This window comes from Hyla sarda, chromosome 9, assembly GCF_029499605.1.
Source record: "Hyla sarda isolate aHylSar1 chromosome 9, aHylSar1.hap1, whole genome shotgun sequence".
In the NCBI taxonomy this organism is placed as follows: domain Eukaryota; kingdom Metazoa; phylum Chordata; class Amphibia; order Anura; family Hylidae; genus Hyla; species Hyla sarda.
In genome coordinates, this window is record NC_079197.1 from 159,784,729 (window position 1) to 159,805,524 (window position 20,796).

The following is a 20,796-nucleotide window of genomic DNA, read 5'->3' on the forward strand; positions in this document are numbered from 1 at the left end:
CCCATGGTGTAGACTCATTGGGGGACATTTCTCATAACCTGTGCAAAGGAAAATCTGTCCAGTTACCAATAGGAACCAATCAGATCGCTTCTTTCATTTTTCAGAGGCCTTGTTAAAAATGAAAGAAGCGATCTGATTGGTTGCTATGGGCAACTGGGCAAATTTTCCTCTGGACAGGTTTTAATAAATCTCCCCCAATGTGTGCAGCAGATATGATCCTGAAGGAGGATCAGGGACCCAGATGCTTTCATGTCTTTCATCGGTTGTATAAAAAAGGATCATTCCTGCAAATTGGCAGAGCTGGGTAATGGCCCGTAGGATTTCCTGCAACAAATCTATACCTAAACTCTAAAGCTCAACGAATGTATGTCTGTATGTATGTTCCAGCATTACTTCCAAACGGCTAGAGATATTTCCATGAAACTTGGTTCACATGTTACTTAAAAATATAGAAGTGTTGAATTAGCCCTAATCCACCCTCATTTGAGAGGGTAAGAGTTCTTTTCTGATGTCCCATGCAAGTCTATGGGACTTCTGTTATATCACCCGTTACTCTGGGCTGCAGAGATTGCCCGGGACTTTTAAACATTCAGGTGCAGAGAAGAGTTAGTGCTAGGGATGAGATATCAGGTCGGATATGAGGACGAATTATGAGGATGGGATATGAGGACCGGATATGGGGTCGGGATATGAAGACATGATATGAGGTTGGGATATGAGGTCAGGATTTAAGGACAGGACGTGAAGACGGGATATGAGGTTGGGATATGAGGTCAGGATATGAGGACATGATTTGAGGACGGATATGAGGACATGATATGAGGTTGGGATATGAGGTTGGGATATGAGGACAGGATATGAGGTTGGGATATAAGGTTGTGATATGAGGTCAGGATATGGGGACAGGATATAAGATTGGAATATGAGGATGAATTATGAGGTCGGTATATGAGGACAAGATATGAAGTCGGGATATGAGGACCGGATATGGGCGTCGGGATATGAAGACATGATATGAGGTTGGGATATGAGGATGAGATATGAGGTCGGAATATGAAGTATTTCCTATGTACCCACTAAGGTTATCCACCATATTGGGGGGGGGGGGGGTGCAAAATTCTTGCACAGGCCCTGGATGAGACTGTGATTGTTGCTTTATCTCTCCCACAATGATTAGGTAGGAAGAGCGGGCAATGCCTGAATGAATGATCCAGAGGATCATAGGCAAACTTCAGATGGGCCTGTACATGGTCTTTCTTGAACAGGAGGACCTTTGTGGGCACTGTAAGATTTCAGGCCTTCACAGCGTAATGTGTTACCAATTGTGTTCTTGGTGACCATGGTCCCAGCGACCTTAACACCATTGACAATATCCTCCTGTTTAGTTCCGGGCTGAATTCTCATCATTTTCGAGATCATTGAAACTCCACGGGGTGAGATCTGGCATGGAGCCCCCGGCCGAGGGAGATTGTCAGGTATTTTGTGTTTTCTCCATTTGCGAATAATCACAATAACTATTGTAAACTTCTCACCAAGCTGCTTGGCGATGGTCTTGTAGCCCATTCCGGCCTTGTGTAGGTCTACAATCTTCTCCCTGACCTCCCTGGACAGCTCTTTGGTCTTGATCATGGTGGAGAGTTTGGAATCTGATCGATTGCTTCTGCCGAGATTTGGAGCACTCCCTTTAAAGGGGTACTCCTGTGGAAAACTTTTTTTTTTTTTTTTTTAAATCAACTGGTGCCAGAAAATTAAACAGATTTGTAAATTCCTTCTATTAAAAAATCTTAATCCTTCCAGTACTTTTTAGGGGCTGTATACTTTAGAAAAAATGCTTTTCTTTTTGGATTTCTCTGATGTCATGACCACAATGCTCTCTGTTGACCTCTGCTGTAAATTTTTGGAACTGTCCAGAGCAGGAGAAAATCCCCATGGCAAGCATATGCTGCTCTGGACAGTTCCCAAAATGGACAGCAGAGGTCAGCAGAGAGGACAGTGGTCGTGACATCAGAGAAATCCAAAAAGAAAAGCATTTCCTCTCTAGTATACAGCCCATAAAATGTATTGGAAGGATTAAGAGTTTTTAATAGATGTCATTTACAAATCTTTTTAACTTTCTGGCACCAGTTGATAAAAAAAAAAAAGTTTTCCACGGGAGTACCCCCTTTAAGAGAGTGCTCCTAATCTCAGCTTTTCACCTGTATAAAAGAAACCGGGAGACAGAAGTCTTCCTAATTTATAGGGTGTCAAATACTTCTTTCACCAAGTAAAATTCAAATCAATTCGTAACCTATCTGAAATTTTTTGTTCTTATTCCGTCTCTCACCGTTCAAATAAACCTACCCTTAAAATTATAGGCCGATCATTACTTGGTTGGTGGGCAAATGTACATCAGCGGGGGATCAAATACTTTTTACCTTCACTGCGTACTTTGAGTACCTATTATTAGTGTTGAGCTGCATAGGCCATATTCGAATTCGCGATATTTCGCGAATATATGGACGAATATTCGTCATATATTCGCTAAATTCGCATATTCGTAATATTCGCGCTATATTTTCGCATATGCGAAAATTATCGTATGCGAAAATTTTCATATGCTACAATTAGCATACACGGAAATTAGCATGTGCGAAAATTAGCATATGCAAATTTTCCCAAATGCGAAAATTCGTACGCCAGTCTCACACAGTAGTATTAGAGCCTTCTTTACACCACACAAGCTGGAAGCAGAGAGGGATGATCACTGTGATGTGTACTGTGAAAAATATATATATATATATTCGTAATTACGAATATATAGTGCTATATTCGCGAATATTCGCAAATTCGCAAATATGCGATATTCGCGAATAAAATTCGCATTGCGAATATTCGCGAGCAACACTGCCTATTATATTGCGGTGTTATTATCTGGACGGTTGCTCGGGTTATCTTATCTCTCGGCTGAGTATTCATTCACTGTCTGAAGAGGGAAATCGGCAATGGTGTTGGAATGTCTGCCTTCAAGTACGGTCCAATAGATAAGCGCGTGAATCATTGGCTTCACACATAAGTGCCGTGTCGGCGTAAAAGTAAAAGGTCTGGAATAAGCGCTGATGCGTCCTATAGGAGGAAGTGGATCTAAACCTTATGTTTCTACCACGAATGACTATAGATTGGTAAACACAAATGACGCGTTTCGGGAATATTTCAGTCCCTATTTGTAACCAAATCTCTCTGGGATCTGTACGCACAGGAGTATGACTACTAATACATCATCTGTCGGCTAGACTACTTTACTGTGAGGCGGTATAGGAAAAAAAACATCTGTGCCTGATAGTAGTGGCGGTGGGTTCTGCTAAGGGTACTGGGGTAAAGTTCAAGAGCATTAGGAGCCGCCATGACATGTGATCGGATTGTCTAGAAAGGTGGTCTCCAAACCGTGGACCTTCAGACGTTGCAAAACTACAACTCCCAGCATGCCCGGACAGCCAACGGCTGTCCGGGCATGCTGGGAGTTGTAGTTTTGCAATGTCTGATGTTTGGAGACCAGACTAGGGAAGACTAGGGACCTAGGGGGAGATTTATCAAAACCTGTCCAGAGGAAAAGTTGCCCAGTTGCCCATAGCAACCAATCAGATGTCTACTTTCATTTTTAGCAAGGTCTCTGCAAAATGAAAGAAGCGATCTGATTGGTTGCTATGGGCAACAGGGCAACATTTCCTTTGCACAGGTTTCTATAAATCTCCCCCCCTAGGTTGTAAATTAATCTTTCCATGAGGTGAACGTCAATAAAAATCTAAATATCTGTAAAAACTCCCCCGCGGGATGATTTTTTCCCATTGACTTTAATAGGGAAGTCAAAATTTGCAACAGATCGGCCGGGTTGTGTTTTGCAGTGTAAACGTGACGGATTCACACAGTTTTTTATTTATTTATTTTTTTAATACATTGAATTCTCCTCTTTTACTCATCTGCGCCAACATCTGCAGCACTAAATCTGCAACAAATCCGCACAATTTGGCGTCAATTTGATGCAGGATGAGGATTTGGCGCGGAAATGTGGAAAATTCTCACTGTAACTGACAGCTGATCTGTACCACTGATGCCATACCCGGAAGCTGTGAAGGGGCGCTGTGTTGGCGTAACATGTGCCACGCAAGAACCGGGCTCCACCCTATAATGGACTAAACCCTATGATAGACTAAACCTAACGACAGGCTTAACTTTATGACAGGCTAAACCCAATAACTGACTAAAGCCTATGTAAGACTAAACCCTATTATAGACTAAACCCTATAATAGATTTAACCCTATGATAGATTAAACCTAACGACAGGCTTAACTTTATGACAGGCTAAACCCAATAACTGACTAAAGCCTATGTAAGACTAAACCCTATTATAGACTAAACCCTATAATAGATTTAACCCTATGATAGACTAAATTCTATGACAGACTAAACCCTATAATAGACTAAACCCTACGATAGATTAAACCTAACGACAGGCTTAACTTTATGACAGGCTAAACCCAATAACTGACTAAAGCCTATGTAAGACTAAACCCTATTATAGACTAAACCCTATTATAGATTTAACCCTATGATAGACTAAATTCTATGACAGACTAAACCCTATAATAGACTAAACCCTACGATAGATTAAACCTAACGACAGGCTTAACTTTATGACAGGCTAAACCCAATAACCGACTAAACCCTATTATAGACTAAACCCTATAATAGATTTAACCCTATGATAGACTAAATTCTATGACAGACTAAACCCTATAATTGACTAAACCCTACGATAGATTAAACCTAACGACAGGCTTAACTTTATGACAGGCTAAACCCAATAACCGACTAAAGCCTATGTAAGACTACACCTAACGACAGGCTTAACTTTATGACAGGCTAAACCCAATAACCGACTAAAGCCTATGTAAGACTAAACCCTATAATAGATTTAACCCTATGATAGACTAAATTCTATGACAGACTAAACCCTATAATAGACTAAACCATATAATAGATTAAACCCTATAATAGACCACACCCTATGACAGACTAAACCCTATAATAGACTAAACCCTATACTAGACTTAACCCAATAATAGACTTAACCCTATAATAGATTAAACCCTATAATAGACTAACCCCTATAATAGACTAAAAACTTTACAACAGGCTAAACTTTATGACAGGCTAAACCCTATGATTGACTAAACCCTATAATAGATTTAACCCTATGATAGACTAAATTCTATGACAGACTAAACCCTATAATAGACTAAACCCTATAATAGACTAAACCCTATAATAGACTTAACCCTATTATAGACTAAACCCTATTAGAGACTAAACCCTATTAGAGACTAAATCCTATTATAGACCACACCCTATGACAGACTAAACCCTGTAATAGACTTAACCCAACCCTATAATAGGCTAAACTCTATAATAGACCAAACCCTATAATAGACTAAACCCTATAATAGACTAAACCCTATGACAAACTAAAAACCTATAATAGACTTAACCCTATGACAGACTAAATTCTATGAAAGACTAAACCCTATAATAGACTAAACCCTATGACAAACTAAACCCTATAATAGACTTAACCCTATGAAAGACTAAACCCTGTAATAGACTTAACCCTATGACAGACTAAATGATATGAAAGACTAAACCCTGTAATAGACTAAACCCTATGACAGACTAAACCCTATAATAGACTAAACCCTATAATAGACTAAACCCTATAACAGACTAAACCCTATAATAGACTAAACCCTATAATAGACTAAACCCTGTGACTGGTTAGAGGGGTCTTGCACTCCCTTAGGCATTGGGGCCTCTGCGCCCCCTATGGCTACACTACTGCATTCTCGTTACTTTACTTTTCCCATTACTTTGCTGACCCTGCACATTACCAGGATTATATTGATTACATTGTCTGTATTTTAATGCTTTCTCTTCCATGATCTCTTCATACAGGATTATTTAGGCTGCATTATAGATTGTGGTCAACTCCCCCTCAAACCCGAGCAAGTCAGCACTTTATTCTGCAACATAGAAGATATTTATGAGTTTAACAGGTGAGTGGGTTCAGTCATATCCCCAAGAATGAGGCATAGACCCCTATTTTAGGTTGTAACATCTACTGTCCATCCGTAGTGTGCAGACCCATAGGTGTCGTACTTTGTCGCAGTGCCTGTTGCTTGTTGCAGAATTACTATACATGTATTTGTTTGAGAGATAGTGTGATCAATTATTACAATAGTAAAAATCTAATTTTTTTTATTTTTTTTACCACTGCAATTGTCCACTACTCTAAAAGTGTGATTGCGGGCCCCCACGAGCTCCAAAATGGGGCCTTGTCTCTCCCTGTACATTGAGTGCCATGTTGGCACATGCTCCATGCACTGTCTATGGGAGCACCGGAGATACACAAGTACAGCGCTCAAACAGGGTGCCTCCAGCTGTTGCAAAACTACAACTCGCAGCATTTGGCTGCCCAAGCATGCAGGGAGTTGTAGTTTTGCAACAGCTGGAGGCACCCTACTTGGGAAACATTGCTGCAGGGAAACCTATTGCAAATGTACGACAATGCATTACTAAGGCCCCTTTCACACTACAGGTATCGTCCTGTAAAAAAACCTCTGTTATTACTCCCGGCAAAAAATCCTGAAAACGGGCGTCAAAAAATCCCATTCACTTCAATGGGATTTTTTGACCATCCTTTTGCATCAGGTATGTAAGTTTTTACTAATGTCCGTTATTTTTGCCGGCACAAAAGACGGCGCATGAACTAATTTTTGGTCTGGCAAAAAAAAAATTGTGAAAAACCGGACGTTAAAATTTAACATTGAAGTCTATGGGAAATGGATGTTCAAAAAAAAACATCCGTTATCATCAGTTATTGTCAGGTTTTTTAACATCCGTTTTTTGTACTGAGCATGCTCAGTACAGCTTTACAAAAAAAGGGTTAAAAACCTGATTAAAAAAAACCACAGATGTAACTGGTAATAATGGATGATAACGGATGATAACGGATGAACAACATCAGGTTTTTTTTTAAAGAAAAAACCCATTAAAAATAACAGCTGATGGTCATCAGTTATCATCCGTTATTACCAGTTATTGCATCCGTTTTGTTTTCATCCGTTATTCTTAAATAACGGCAGTAAAAAAAAGCGGGATGATACCTGTAGTGTGAAAGGGGCCTTAGTCCCTTAAAGGTGTACTCCGGTGGAAAACTTTTTTTTTTTTTAATCAACTGGTGCCAGAAATTTAAACAGATTTGTAAATGACTTCTATTAAAAAATCTTAACCCTTCTAGTACTTATTAGCTGCTGAATACTACAGAGGAAATTCTTTTCTTTTTGGAACACAGAGCTGTCTGCTGACATCACGAGCACAGTGCTCTCTGCTGACATCTCTGTCCATTTTTAGGAACTGTCCAGAGTAGGAGAAAATCCCCATAGCGAACATAAGCTGCTCTGGACAGTTCCTAAAATGAACAGAGATGTCAGCAGAGAGCACTGTGCTCGTGATGTCAGCAGAGAGCTCTGTGTTCCAAAAAGAAAAGAATTTCCTCTGTAGTATTCAGCAGCTAATAAGTACTGGAAGAATTAAGATTTTTTTTTTTTTAGATTTTTTTTTTATAGAAGTTAATTTACAAATCTGTTTAACTTTCTGGCACAAGTTGATTTAAAAAAAAAAAAAAAAAAGTTTTCCACCGGAGTACCCCTTTAAACTCCCTGGGCAGTCAATACTCTGCCCTTTCCGTTTGCTCAGCAGTGGTCTGCATATGTTTCCGCCATTGCATGACCGACTGGGCCCAGAGTATTTTAGTCCAAACGAATTAGTCCTAGAGCCGCTCTCTATAACTCATTGTCTGCTCTTTTACAGCGAGCTGCTCGAAGAGCTGGAGAACTGTACGTCAGCTCCCATGATTGCGGAGTGTTTTGTCATGAGGGTAAGGTGCCCCCTGCTGGTCATGTCTAGCAATTACACAACTAAGACCGGTGTTTCCCAGCCAAGGTGCCTCCAGCTGTTGCAAAACTACAACTCCCAGCATGCCCGGACAGCCTTCGGCTGTCCGGGCATGCTGGGAGTTGTAGTTTTGCAATAGCTGAAGGCACCCTGGTCGAGAAACACACCGAAAAACAGTGACATGCATTTTATAGAATAAATAATATAATCATATAATATATTCAGCCTCTGCCCACGTAAAATGGCTGATAACAGAGAACAATACATTGCATTCAAGAAGTGGTGATAAGATGGACTTTATTTTAAAGGGGTACCCCGGTGGAAAACTTATAATTTTTTTTTTTTTTAAATCAACTGGTGCCAGAAAGTTAAACAGATTTGTAAATTACTTCTATAAAAAAAATCTTAATCCTTCCAGTACTTATTAGGGTCTGTATACTACAGAGGAAATGGTTTTCTTTTTGGTACACAGAGCTCTCTGCTGACATCACAAGCACAGCGCCCTCTGCTGACATCTCTGTCCATTTTAAAAACTGTCCAGAGTAGGAGAAAATCCCCAGAGCAAACATATGCTGCTCTGGACAGTTCCTAAAATGGACAGAGATGTCAGCAGAGAGCACTGTGGTCGTGATGTCAGCAGAGAGCTCTGTGTTCCAAAAAGCAAACCATTTCCTCTGTAGTATACAGCAGCTAATAAGTACTGGAAGGATTAAGATTTTTTTAATAGAAGTAATATACAAATCTGTTTAACTTTCTGGCACCAGTTGATTTAAAAAAAAAAAAAGTTTTCCACGGGAGAACCCCTTAAACCCCTTAAGGACGCAGGACGTAAATGTACGTCCTGGTGAGGTGGTACTTAACGCACCAGGACGTACATTTACGTCCTAAGCATAACCGCGGGCATCGGAGCGATGCCCGTGTCATGCGCGGCTGATCCCGGCTGCTGATCGCAGCCAGGGACCCGCCGGCAATGGCCGACGCCCGCGATCTCGCGGGCGTCCGCCATTAACCCCTCAGGTGCCGGGATCAATACAGATCCCGGCATCTGCGGCAGTTCGCGATTTAAATGAACGATCGGATCGCCCGCAGCGCTGCTGCGGGGATCCGATCATTCATAACGCCGCACGGAGGTCCCCTCACCTTCCTCCGTCCGGCTCCCGGCGTCTCCTGCTCTGGTCTGTGATCGAGCAGACCAGAGCAGAAGATGACCGATAATACTGATCTGTTCTATGTCCTATACATAGAACAGATCAGTATTAGCAATCATGGTATTGCTATGAATAGTCCCCTATGGGGACTATTCAAGTGTAAAAAAAAATGTAAAAAAATGTAAAAGTAAAAAAAAAGTGAAAAATCCCCTCCCCCAATAAAAAAGTAAAACGTCAGTTTTTTCCTATTTTACCCCCAAAAAGCGTAAAAAACATTTTTTATAGACATATTTGGTATCGCCGCGTGCGTAAATGTCCGAACTATTAAAATAAAATGTTAATGATCCCGTACGGTGAACGGCATGAACGAAAAAAAAAAAGTCCAAAATTCCAACTTTTTTAATACATTTTATTAAAAAAAAATTATAAAAAATGTATTAAAAGTTTTTTATATGCAAATGTGGTATAAAAAAAAAGTACAGATCATGGCGCAAAAAATGAGCCCCCATACCGCCACTTATACGGAAAAATAAAAAAGTTAGAGGTCATCAAAATAAAGGGATTATAAACGTACTAATTTGGTTAAAAAGTTTGTGATTTTTTTTAAGCGCAACAATAATATAAAAGTATGTAATAATGGGTATCATTTTAATCGTATTGACCCTCAGAATAAAGAACACACGTCATTTTTACCATAAATTGTACGGTGTGAAAACAAAACCTTCCAAAATTAGCAAAATTGCGTTTTTCGTTTTAATTTCCCCACAAAAATAGTGTATTTTGGTTGCGCCATACATTTTATGATATAATGAGTGATGTCATTACAAAGGACAACTGGTCGCGCAAAAAAAAAGACCTCATACTAGTCTGTGGATGAAAATATAAAAGAGTTATGATTTTTAGAAGGCGAGGAGGAAAAAACGAAAACGTAAAAATTAAATTGTCTGAGTCCTTAAGGCCAAAATGGGCTGAGTCCTTAAGGGGTTAAGGCTAGGTTCACACTTCCATAGGAGCCGTCTGCTCCATGATGGACACCAATGGATCCAGAGAGACCCCAGTGACTTTATTGGGGTCCGTTGGGTTATTTGCAAATAAAAATTTGCAAATTTTTATCACGAATATATGCACTTCACAATTTCGCGAATCTTTAGAATATAGTGCTATATATTCGTAATGATGAATATTTGTTTTTTTTGTTTGTTTTTTTTACATGCAAATTTTTACGAAAATATTTGTGCGAACTTTCGCATGATAAAAAAAAAATGAACGAAGATAGTGAATATGCGAATTTCGCTGACATAAGACAACAATGGTCAATATATTTTTGCAAAATATCGTGAATTCGAATATGGCCCCTGCCGCTCATCACTAGGATAGGCTGTCCATCATTTTACAGGATCCTAAGGATAAGTTTCCTTCCTTGTTTTTTATTTTTTTATTATTATTTTTTTTTAACGCTCAAAAAAACACCACAAATGCTGTATGGCTTTATTTATTCATTTATTTAAATGCAAAAAATACCGCTTCCAGATGTTAGCCGAATGTCAATAGGGGTTTATGAAATGCCAAACCCACCTGTCCTTTTTGCCTTTGGCGTTTTCGTCAGTCTGGGTCGCAACATGTTGGCGTTTTACTGGACAAAATCTTGGTGTTTTTTTTTGTTTTTTTTTCTTAAAAGTCAATAGAAGCAAAGAAAAAAATAAAGCCATAAAAAACGCCATTGGCGTTTTTCCTAATGTTTTTTTTTTTTGTTGTTTTTTTTTTACCATTTCTTCAATAGAAATCTTTGAGTCACATAGGGAAAAAAAATCACATGACTTTTCATAATAAAAAACGCTGAGGGGAAAAAAAACAGTAAAGAAAAAAAAAACACCAAGACTAAAACCCCCTATATAAAATTAATAAATAAATAAATAAATAAATAAATAGATAAATAAATAAATAGATAAATAAATAAATAAATAAATAGATAAATAAATAGATAAATAAATAAATAGAAAAAAAACGCCACAAAAACTGCATCTTGGAAGTGCAAAATGACAAGGCAGTTTTTTTGTGGCATTTTTTAATAATTTTTTTTGTCAAAAAAATGCCAAAAAAAAAAAGAAAAAAAAGTGAAAACTTAGTCTAATGGGACAAAAAAAAAATACATACTACATGCAGTTCTATAAACCAAACCTGTGACAGACCCCCCACGTGGAGTTCCTATGGAAGTGTGAGCCCAACCTTACTGTAATCTTTCCTTTCCTCCACAGAGTGAAGAGTTTGACATCTATACACTGTACTGTATGAACTATCCCAGGTAAGTGTCCCCCTTTTTTTTTTTTTTTTTAACAGTATAGCAATATAATCAGGGGTCAAGTCCTGGAAAGAAAAGTGAAGGAACTCACCATGATTTCCACTCAAAGGCTGGTCCTGCAGGATTCCTGCTAATGGGAATGGTGTTCCTGCTGTGGAAAAAAGTGCAGGAACTCAGTTCCCACGCGTTCCTGCAGGACTTGACCCCTGAATATAATACCATACAGTGGTCCCTCAAGTTACAATATTCATTGGTTCCGGGACGACCATTGTATGTTGAAACCATTGTATGTTGAGACCATAACTCTAATTGGTTCTGAAGCCACCAAAATGTCATCCAAAAATAGGAAAAAGTGAGGATTAAAGAAAAATAAGTAGATAACTAATATAGATAAAGCAAATCCTTATAAATAAAAGTAAGAAAGATCTGATGGGAACTGTAATCACTGTCTATGTCAGTGTTTCCCAACCAGGGTGCCTCCAGCTGTTGCAAAACTACAACTCCCAGCATGCCCGGACAGCCAACGGCTGTCCGGGCATGCTGGGAGTTGTAGTTTTGCAACAGCTGGAGGCACCCTGGTTGGGAAACAATGGTTTATGCAGAGGACAGGAGCTTCTTCAGGGTCCTATACAGTACACACAGTGTCCCAAATGGAGCCGTGTCCAAAGGAGCAGCTAACCCTGGCACAGGTAAGGAGTAGTACAGAACTTGTAGTTCCTCCCTGTACTGTAGGGGGCGCTACCAGACAGCAATTCAATGCATGTACTTCAGTAATAGAGGTGATTTCCCAGTAAAATCTGATTGGTCAGTTCCTCCAGTTGTGACACGTTTCACAGATCTGGACTGTCTGTAGCATTGTATGTTGAGTCTGGTTTCAAGTTACAATGGTCCAGAAAAGACCATTGTATGTTGAAACTAGAGATGAGCGAACATACAGTAAATTCGATTCGTCACAAACTTCTCGGCTCGGCGGTTGCTGACTTTTCCTGCATAAATTAGTTCAGCTTTCCGGTGCTCCGGTGGGCTGGAAAAGGTGGATACAGTCCTAGGAAAGAGTCTCCTAGGACTGTATCCACCTTTTCCAGCCCACCGGAGCACCGGAAAGCTGAACTAATTTATGCAGGAAAAGTCATCAACTGCTGAGCCGAGAAGTTCGTGACGAATCGAATTTACTGTAAGTTCGCTCATCTCTAGTTGAAACTATTGTATGTTGAGGCCATTGTAAGTTGAGGGATCCCTGTATATCACATAGCCAAACACACATGAAGATAAGTCAGCTCAATAATTTATTGCAAATCTATAAGAAACAAGGAGTTATACACTTCTCAAACAAGAGAGGACAGGCTTGATGGGTTTTCGGGGAGGGTTTAGTTCTTAGTCATGAATAAGGGTTAAACTTCCTGAAATACATCAAGCCTGTCTTGTCTTGTTTGAGAAGTGAAGAAAAAGAATCCAGTGCCCCAAAAGCTCAAAAAAGCTTTATAATTTCTTGAAAATACAATAGAAACAGGGAAGTATATATACTTTGCAAGCTAGAAAAGGCAGACTAAGTCATGATTAAAGGGGTATTCAAGGCAAAAACTTTTTTTTATATATATCAACTGGCTCCGGAAAGTTAAACAGATTTGTAAATTACTTCTATTAAAAAATCTTAATCCTTCCAATAGTTATTAGCTTCTGAAGTTTTCTGTCTAACTGCAGTGCTCAATGATGATGTCACGTCCCGGGAGCTGTGCATGATGGGAGAATATCCCTTGCATGATGGGAGAATATCCCCATAGGAACTGCACAGCTCCTGGGACGTAAGTCATCAGAGAGCAGTTAGACAGAAAACAACAACTCAACTTCAGAAGCTAATAACTATTGGAAGGATTAAGATTTTTTAATAGAAGTAATTTACAAATCTGTTTAACTTTCCGGAGCCAGTTGATATATAGAAAAAAGTTTTGGCCTGGAATACCCCTTTAAACCCCCTGAAATATGTCAAGCCTGTCTTGCCTTGTTTGAGAAGTATATATATATATATATATATATATATATATATATATATATATATATATCCCTCTTTCTAGCTTTCGTAGACTATTGGAGAGCTGGATTCACTCTTTCATCCAATAAATTACAAACTGAGATTTGTCAGCCCCTGCTTTTACCCCCTTCTATTGAATGTCCATACTTCTATAATCTAGAAGTATGGACTAATAATCTATTATTGTTCTTTATATGAATAATCTTTAAAGGGGTACTCCGGTGGAAAACTTTTTTTTTTTTTTTATCAAACTGGTGCCAAAAAGTTAAACACATTTGTAAATGGCTTCTATCAAAAAATCTTAATCCTTCCAGTACTTATTAGCTGCTGAATACTACAGAGGAAATTCTTTTCTTTTTGGAACACAGAGCTCTCTGCTGACATCACGAGCACAGTGCTCTCTGCTGACATCTCTGTCCATTTTAAGAACTGTCCAGAGTAGGAGAAAATACCCATAGCGAACATACGCTGCTCTGGACAGTTCCTAAAATGGACAGAGATGTCAGTAGAGAGCACTGTGCTCGTGATGTCAGCAGAGAGCTCTGTGTTCCAAAAAGAAAATAATTTCCTCTGTAGTATTCAGCAGCTAATAAGTACTGGAAGGATTAAGATTTTTTTTTAATAGAAGTAATTTACAAATGTGTTTAACTTTCTGGCACAGGTTGATTTAAAACAAAAAAAAATAAAATAAAGTTTTCCACTGGAGTACCCCTTTAACCTGCACCTCTCCTCCGTAGTTTGTGAGACTTCAACATCCAGCCTGCAGCTGCCTGGGCATGCTGGTAGCTGTCGTTTCACAACAGCTGGAGAGCCACAGGATGGAGCCCACTGATCTATACAAGTGTAGGCTTTCTTAGGGTATGTTCACACTATGGATTATGAACGGAATCTCCACTCGCAGCGATTCCATTCCGGCGGCCGCCGTCCCCGCCGCAATACTTCGGAGGTAGGACCGCACCATTGACGGCTATGCAGCGTTCGCGGACTTCCGCGCAAAGAATGAACATGTTCTTTCTTTGCGCGGAACAATTCCGCAGCGTGAACGGGTCTCGCGGAAAACCCATTCACACTGATGTTTATGTTCACCGTGGGAATTACATAGTGTGAACATACCCTTCTAATATTGGGCTATATGAAATAGCTATTGGAATCCATGTTAGTAAATGTCTTATCATTTATAGCAGTGGTCTCCACACTGTGGTCTGCAAAACTACGACTCCCAGCATGCCCGGACAGCCAACGGCTGTCCGGGCATGCTGGGAGTTGTAGTTTTGCAACAGCTGGAGGGCCGCAGTTTAGAAACCACCGATTCATAGTATGTTTGTTTGCAGACAAAATACCACCAAATGCCCTGATGGGGCACATAGAGGGTAGGAGGATCCCTGCTAGTTTTATCCAATTGGATCATCTCCTACCATTGCTTGCATATGGTATTACAAAAGCCTTAGTGGAGAAGACATGGAGAAGCCAAGTGGCGTCCATTTACCTTCCTCTTCCTCTTCCTCTCCCCAGCTCGGTGTCTGTCCTCCGCGAATGCATGAAGAACGAGGAGCTCGTGCAGTTCTTCAGAGAACGTCAAGCCGTCTTATCCCACTCCCTGCCTCTGGAAACATATCTCCTGAAACCTGTCCAGCGTATCATGAAGTACCATCTTCTCCTACAGGTGACGGACATGACATGGTCTCTGCTCTAGATACTTAAAGGGGTAGTCCAGGAAAAAACTTTTTTTTATATATATATCAACTGGCTCCAGAAAGTTAAACAGATTTGTAAATTACTGCTATTAAAAAATCTAAATCCTTTCAGTACTTATGAGCTTCTGAAGTTTAGGTTGTTCTTTTCTGTCTAAGTGCTCTCTGATGACACGTGTCTCGGGAACAGCCCAGTTTAGAAGAGGTTTGCTATGGGGATTTGCTTCTAAACTGGGCGGTTCCCGAGACAGGTGTCATCAGAGATTACTTAGACAGAAAAGAACAACCTTAACTTCAGAAGCTCATAAGTACTGAAAGGATTAAGATTTTTTAATAGAAGTAATTTACAAATCTGTTTAACTTTCTGGAGCCAGTTGATATATATAAAAAAGTTTTTTCCTGGAATACCCCTTTAAAGGGGTACTCCGGTAAAAAAAAAACTTTTTTATTTTTTCCCCCCTAAATCAACTGGTGACGTTAAACAGATTTGTAAATTACTTTTATTTAAAAATCTTAATCCTTTCAGTACTTATCAGCTGCTGTATGCTCCACAGGAAGTTCTTTTTCTTTTTAAAGGAAAACGGTCACCCGTTTACCCGCACTATAACCCGATACACCGAGCTATAGTGCGGCTGAACAGGAGACTGATGCGGGGTATCGGACTGCTATACCTACCTGCAGTCCGGAGGCCCGATCCTTCAAAGGTCCCCCTCTTACAGCACTAACTTGCGCTTTGAGGTGGGCCTGCCGGCTAGATTTAACCCCTTAACAACACAGGACGTAAATGTACGTCCTGGCGATGTGGTACTTAACGCACCAGGACGTACATTTACGTCCTGAGCATAACCGCGGGCATCAGAGCGATGCCGGCATCATGCGCGGCAGGTCCCGGCTGTGGATCGCAGCCAGGGACCCGCCGGTAATGGCGGACACCCGCGATCCCGCGGATGTCCGCCATTAACCCCTCAGATGCCGTGATCAATACAGATCACGGCATCTGCAGCATCGCGGTCACTTAACAGGATGATCGGATCACCCGCAGCGCTGCCACGGCGATCCGATCATCCTGCACGGCAGACGGAGGTCCCCTAACCTGCCTCCGCTGTCTTCCAGGAGTCTTCTGCTCTGATCTGCCTTCCCGCAGACCAGAGCAGAAGATCACCGATAACCCTGATCAGTGCTGTGTCCTATACATAGCACTGAACAGGATTAGCAATTGAGTGATTGCTATAAATAAATAGCAATGTCCCATTTTCCCTATTTTACCCCCAAAAAGTGTAAAAAAAATTATTTTATATACATATTTGGTATCGCCGCATGCGTAAATATCCGAACTATTAAAATAAAATGATCCCGTACGGTGAACGGCGTGAACGTAAAAAAAAAAAAAAAAAAAAGTCAAAAATAGCTGCTCTTTTATAACATTTTATTCCAAAAAAAATTAATAAAAAATGTAATAAAAGGTTTGTGTAAGCAAATATGGTATTAATAAAAAGTACAGAGCACAGAGCAAAAAATGAGCCCTCATACCGCCGCTTATACGGAAAAATGAAAAAGTTATAGGTCTTCAAAATAGTGGGATTATAAACGTACTAATTTGGTTAAAAAGTTTGTGATTGCAACAGTAATAAAAAAGGGTATGATCATGGGTATCATTTTAATCGTATTGACCCAGAGAATAAAAAACACGTCATTTTTATCGTAAATTGTACGGCGTGAAAACAAAACCTTCCAAAATTTGCTAAATTGCGGTTTTCTTTTTAATTTCCCCACACAAAAAGTATTTTTTTGGTTGCGCCATACATTTTATGGTAAAGTGAGTGATGGCATTACAATGGACAACTGGTCGCGCAAAAAACAAGCCCTCATACTAGTCTATGGATGAAAATATAAAAGAGTTACGATTTTTAGAAGGGGAGGAGGAAAAAACGAAAATGTAAAAATAAAATTGTCTTAGTCCTTAAGGTCCAAATGGGCTTAGTCCTTAAGGGGTTAAAGTATTACTCCGGTGGAAAACTTATTATTTATTTATTTTTATTTTTTTATCAACTGGTGCCAGAAAGTTAATCAGATTTGTAAATTACTTCTATTAAAAAATCTTAATCCTTCCAGTACTTATTAGCTGCCATAAACTACAGAGGAAATGGTTTTCTTTTTAGAACACAGAGCTCTCTGCTGACATCATGACCACAGTGCTCACCTGCTGTCCATTTTATGAACTGTCCAGAGTAGGAGAAAATCCCCATAGAAAACATATGCTGCTCTGGACAGTTCCTAAAAAGGACAGAGATGTCAGCAAACAGCACTGTGCTCATGATGTCAGCAGAGAGCTCTGTGTTCCAAAAAGTAAAGAATTTCCTCTGTAGTTTTCAGAAGCTAATAAGTACTGGAAGGATTAAAATTTTTTTATAGAAGTAACTTACAAATTTGTTTAACTTTCTATCACCAGTTGATTTAAAAAAAAAAAAAAAAGTTTTCCACCGGAGTACCCCTTTAAATATTCATAAGCGCCGGTCAAATGAGCGCTCAGTAGGCATGAGCGCTCACATGACCAGACCTTATGAATATTTAAATCCAGCCGGTGGACCTACCTCAAAGAGCAAGTTAGCGGTGGAAGAGGGGGACCTTAGGAGAATTGGGGCTCCGGACTGCAGGTAGGTACAGCAGTCCAAGACCCCGCATGAGTCTCCTTTTCACCCGCACTATGACCTGGTGTATCGGGTTATAGTGTGGGTAAACAGGTGAACGTTTTCCTTTAAAAAAAATTCTGTCTGACCACGGAGCTCTCTGCTGACACCTCTGTCTGTCTCAGGAACTGTCCAGAGCAGGATAGGTTTGCTATGGGGATTTGCTCCCTCTCTAGACAGTTCCTGAGACAGACAGAAGTGTCAGCAGAGAGCACTGTGGTTAGAGAGAAAAGAAATTTGAAAAGAACAGAACATCCTGTGGAGCATACAGCAGCAAAAAGTGAAGAATTTCCTCTGTAGTTTTCAGAAGCTAATAAGTACTAGAAGGATTAAGATTTTAAAATAGAACATTCTGGCACCAGTTGATTTAAAAAAAAAAAAAAAAAAAAATCACCGGAGCACCCCTTTAATTCTGCTCTTGACTATATTGCAGGAGTTGGCTAAACACTTCGATAAAAATGTTCCTGGGTATGAGGTCATGGAGGAAGCCATTATCACCATGACGGCTGTGGCCTGGTACATCAATGACATGAAGAGGAAACAGGAACATGCGGTCAGGCTCCAGGTATGTGGCCCTGTACAGATGGGAAGGTGACCACAAACCAAAGATGGTGGACTATCTCTTGACTTCTTCATTAATGTTCTGTTTGGTTCTGGTCAGCCATGTTATATCTAGAGATCGTTATTATGTGGTTGCCTTAAAGCTCTAGTACCCTAAACTTAGAGAAAACTAAACATATAGTAATTTATGTTACAATTTTAAAGGGATATTCTGGTATTTTTTTATGTGACTTGTGCTAAAGGGGCTGTAAGTTAGTGTAGTTCATAATATAGTGTCTGTACCTGTGTTTGATGGTGGTCTCGCAATTGTGATCTTTGCCCGGATGTTCATTTTTAGTAGAATACAAAATGAGTGTTGCCTCAGGCTTTCCCCAGGTAGTAGTGCGGCCCGAGACATTACATCACTAGTCAGGTGTTTATAGGGAGCGTGTCTGTGCTTCAATGGGTGAAGCAACCAGTGGGTGGGAGGGAAATCATTCTACACAGGGCTGTGGGGAATTGTAGTTTCAAACAAAGCACGCATGGAAGGGAGCCTAGCTGTGCTGCAATGGGTGGGAGGGAGATAAGTCACCTCCCACCTAGAAACAAGGGATCCTTAGGATTGTAGTTGGAGGGAGGGCACAGAAAAAGGAAATAGCCAGTTCACAAAACAAGTAAGCAGCATCATGGGGGACAAAGGACACAGCCACTTAGCACCAACACAAGCACAGATCCTTGGTAAACATGTCTGTTACTGTCTGGCAGGTAATTAGTTAAGTCTTCTTATGTTGGATGTAACCATATAGAGAAACAGAATTTATGAGTTACCTTATGTTGGATAACCCCTTTAAAGACATGGAATTATCAGTGGGTCTCATAGTTCTGAGCATCTTTAAACATGGAATGGTCTTCCCACCATGTTACCAACAGACTCCATATCTGTCACGATGCCGGCTGGCAGGTAGTGGATCCTCTGTGCCAGAGAGGGATTGGCGTGGACCGTGCTAGAGGATCGGTTCTAAGTCACTACTGGTTTTCACCAGAGCCCGCCGCAAAGCGGGATGGTCTTGCTGCGGCGGTAGTGACCAGGTCGTATCCCCTAGCAACGGCTCAACCTCTCTGGCTGCTGAAGATAGGCGCGGTACAAGGGAGTAGACAGAAGCAAGGTCGGACGTAGCAGAAGGTCGGGGCAGGCAGCAAGGATCGTAGTCAGGGGCAACGGCAGAAGGTCTGGAATCACAGGCAAGGAACACACAAGGAACGCTTTCACTGGCACTAGGGCAACAAGATCCGGCGAGGGAGTGAAGGGGAAGTGAGGTGATATAGGGAAGTGCACAGGTGTAAACACTAATTGGAACCACTGCACCAATCAGCGGTGCAGTGGCCCTTTAAATCGCAAAGACCCGGCGCGCGCGCGCCCTAGGGAGCGGGGCCGCGCGCGCCGGGACAGAACTGACGGGGAGCGAGTAAGGTACGGGAGCCGGGGTGCGCATCGCGAGCGGGCGCTACCCGCATCGCGAATCGCATCCCGGCCGGAGGTGGTAACGCAGCGCCCCGGGTCCGTGGAACCGACCGGGGCGCTGCAGTGAGGGAAGTGTAGCGAGCGCTCCGGGGAGGAGCGGGGACCCGGAGCGCTCGGCGTAACAGTACCCCCCCCCTTGGGTCTCCCCCTCTTCTTGGGGCCTGAGAACCTGAGGATCAGACTTTTGTCCAGGATATTGTCCTCAGGTTCCCAGGACCTCTCTTCTGGACCACAACCCTCCCAATCTACTAAAAAAAAAGTTCTTCCCCTGACCTTTTTAGAGGCCAAAATCTCTTTAACAGAGAAGATGTCCGAGGAGCCGGAAACAGGAGTGGGAGGAACAGATTTAGGAGAAAAACGGTTGAGGATGAGAGGTTTAAGAAGAGAGACGTGAAAGGCATTAGGGATACGAAGAGAAGGAGGAAGAAGAAGTTTGTAAGAGACAGGATTAATTTGACACAAAACTTTAAAAGGACCAAGATAGCGTGGTCCCAACTTATAGCTCGGGACACGGAAACGGACATATTTAGCGGAGAGCCATACCTTGTCTCCAGGGGAAAAAATGGGAGGAGCTCTTCTTTTCTTATCTGCGAATCTCTTCATGCGAGAAGAAGCCTGTAAGAGAGAATTTTGGGTCTCTTTCCATATGGTGGAAAGATCACGAGAAATTTCATCCACAGCGGGCAGACCAGAGGGCAAGGGGGTAGGGAGGGGGGGAAGAGGGTGACGGCCGTACACCACGAAAAACGGAGATTTGGAGGAAGATTCAGAGATTCTGAAATTATACGAGAATTCGGCCCAAGGTAGAAGATCTGCCCAGTCATCCTGGCGGGAGGAAACAAAATGTCGTAAATAGTCACCCAAGATCTGGTTAATTCTCTCTACTTGTCCATTGG

At 41.0% G+C, this 20,796-nt stretch overlaps 1 protein-coding gene and 1 long non-coding RNA gene across 4 annotated transcripts in view; one reads left to right on the forward strand and one right to left on the reverse strand.

The window, feature by feature from the left end:
* Positions 1-20,796, forward strand: part of PLEKHG2 (pleckstrin homology and RhoGEF domain containing G2) — a 114,639-nt gene that overhangs the window by 61,356 nt on the left and 32,487 nt on the right. For 2 of the 3 annotated variants that reach the window (XM_056541202.1, XM_056541203.1), the window contains 5 exons: positions 5,984-6,084; positions 7,901-7,967; positions 11,388-11,434; positions 14,973-15,123; positions 18,272-18,403. In XM_056541202.1, coding sequence (XP_056397177.1) covers positions 5,984-6,084; positions 7,901-7,967; positions 11,388-11,434; positions 14,973-15,123; positions 18,272-18,403 — 498 coding nt within the window. Of the gene's footprint in view, positions 1-213; positions 305-5,983; positions 6,085-7,900; positions 7,968-11,387; positions 11,435-14,972; positions 15,124-18,271; positions 18,404-20,796 lie in introns of those variants that run through there. The other variant, XM_056541204.1, reaches the window with a different exon arrangement.
* The window catches only part of LOC130291848 (uncharacterized), a 31,051-nt gene that overhangs the window by 3,752 nt on the left and 6,503 nt on the right, over positions 1-20,796 (reverse strand). The gene's annotated exons all lie outside the window — the stretch shown is intronic.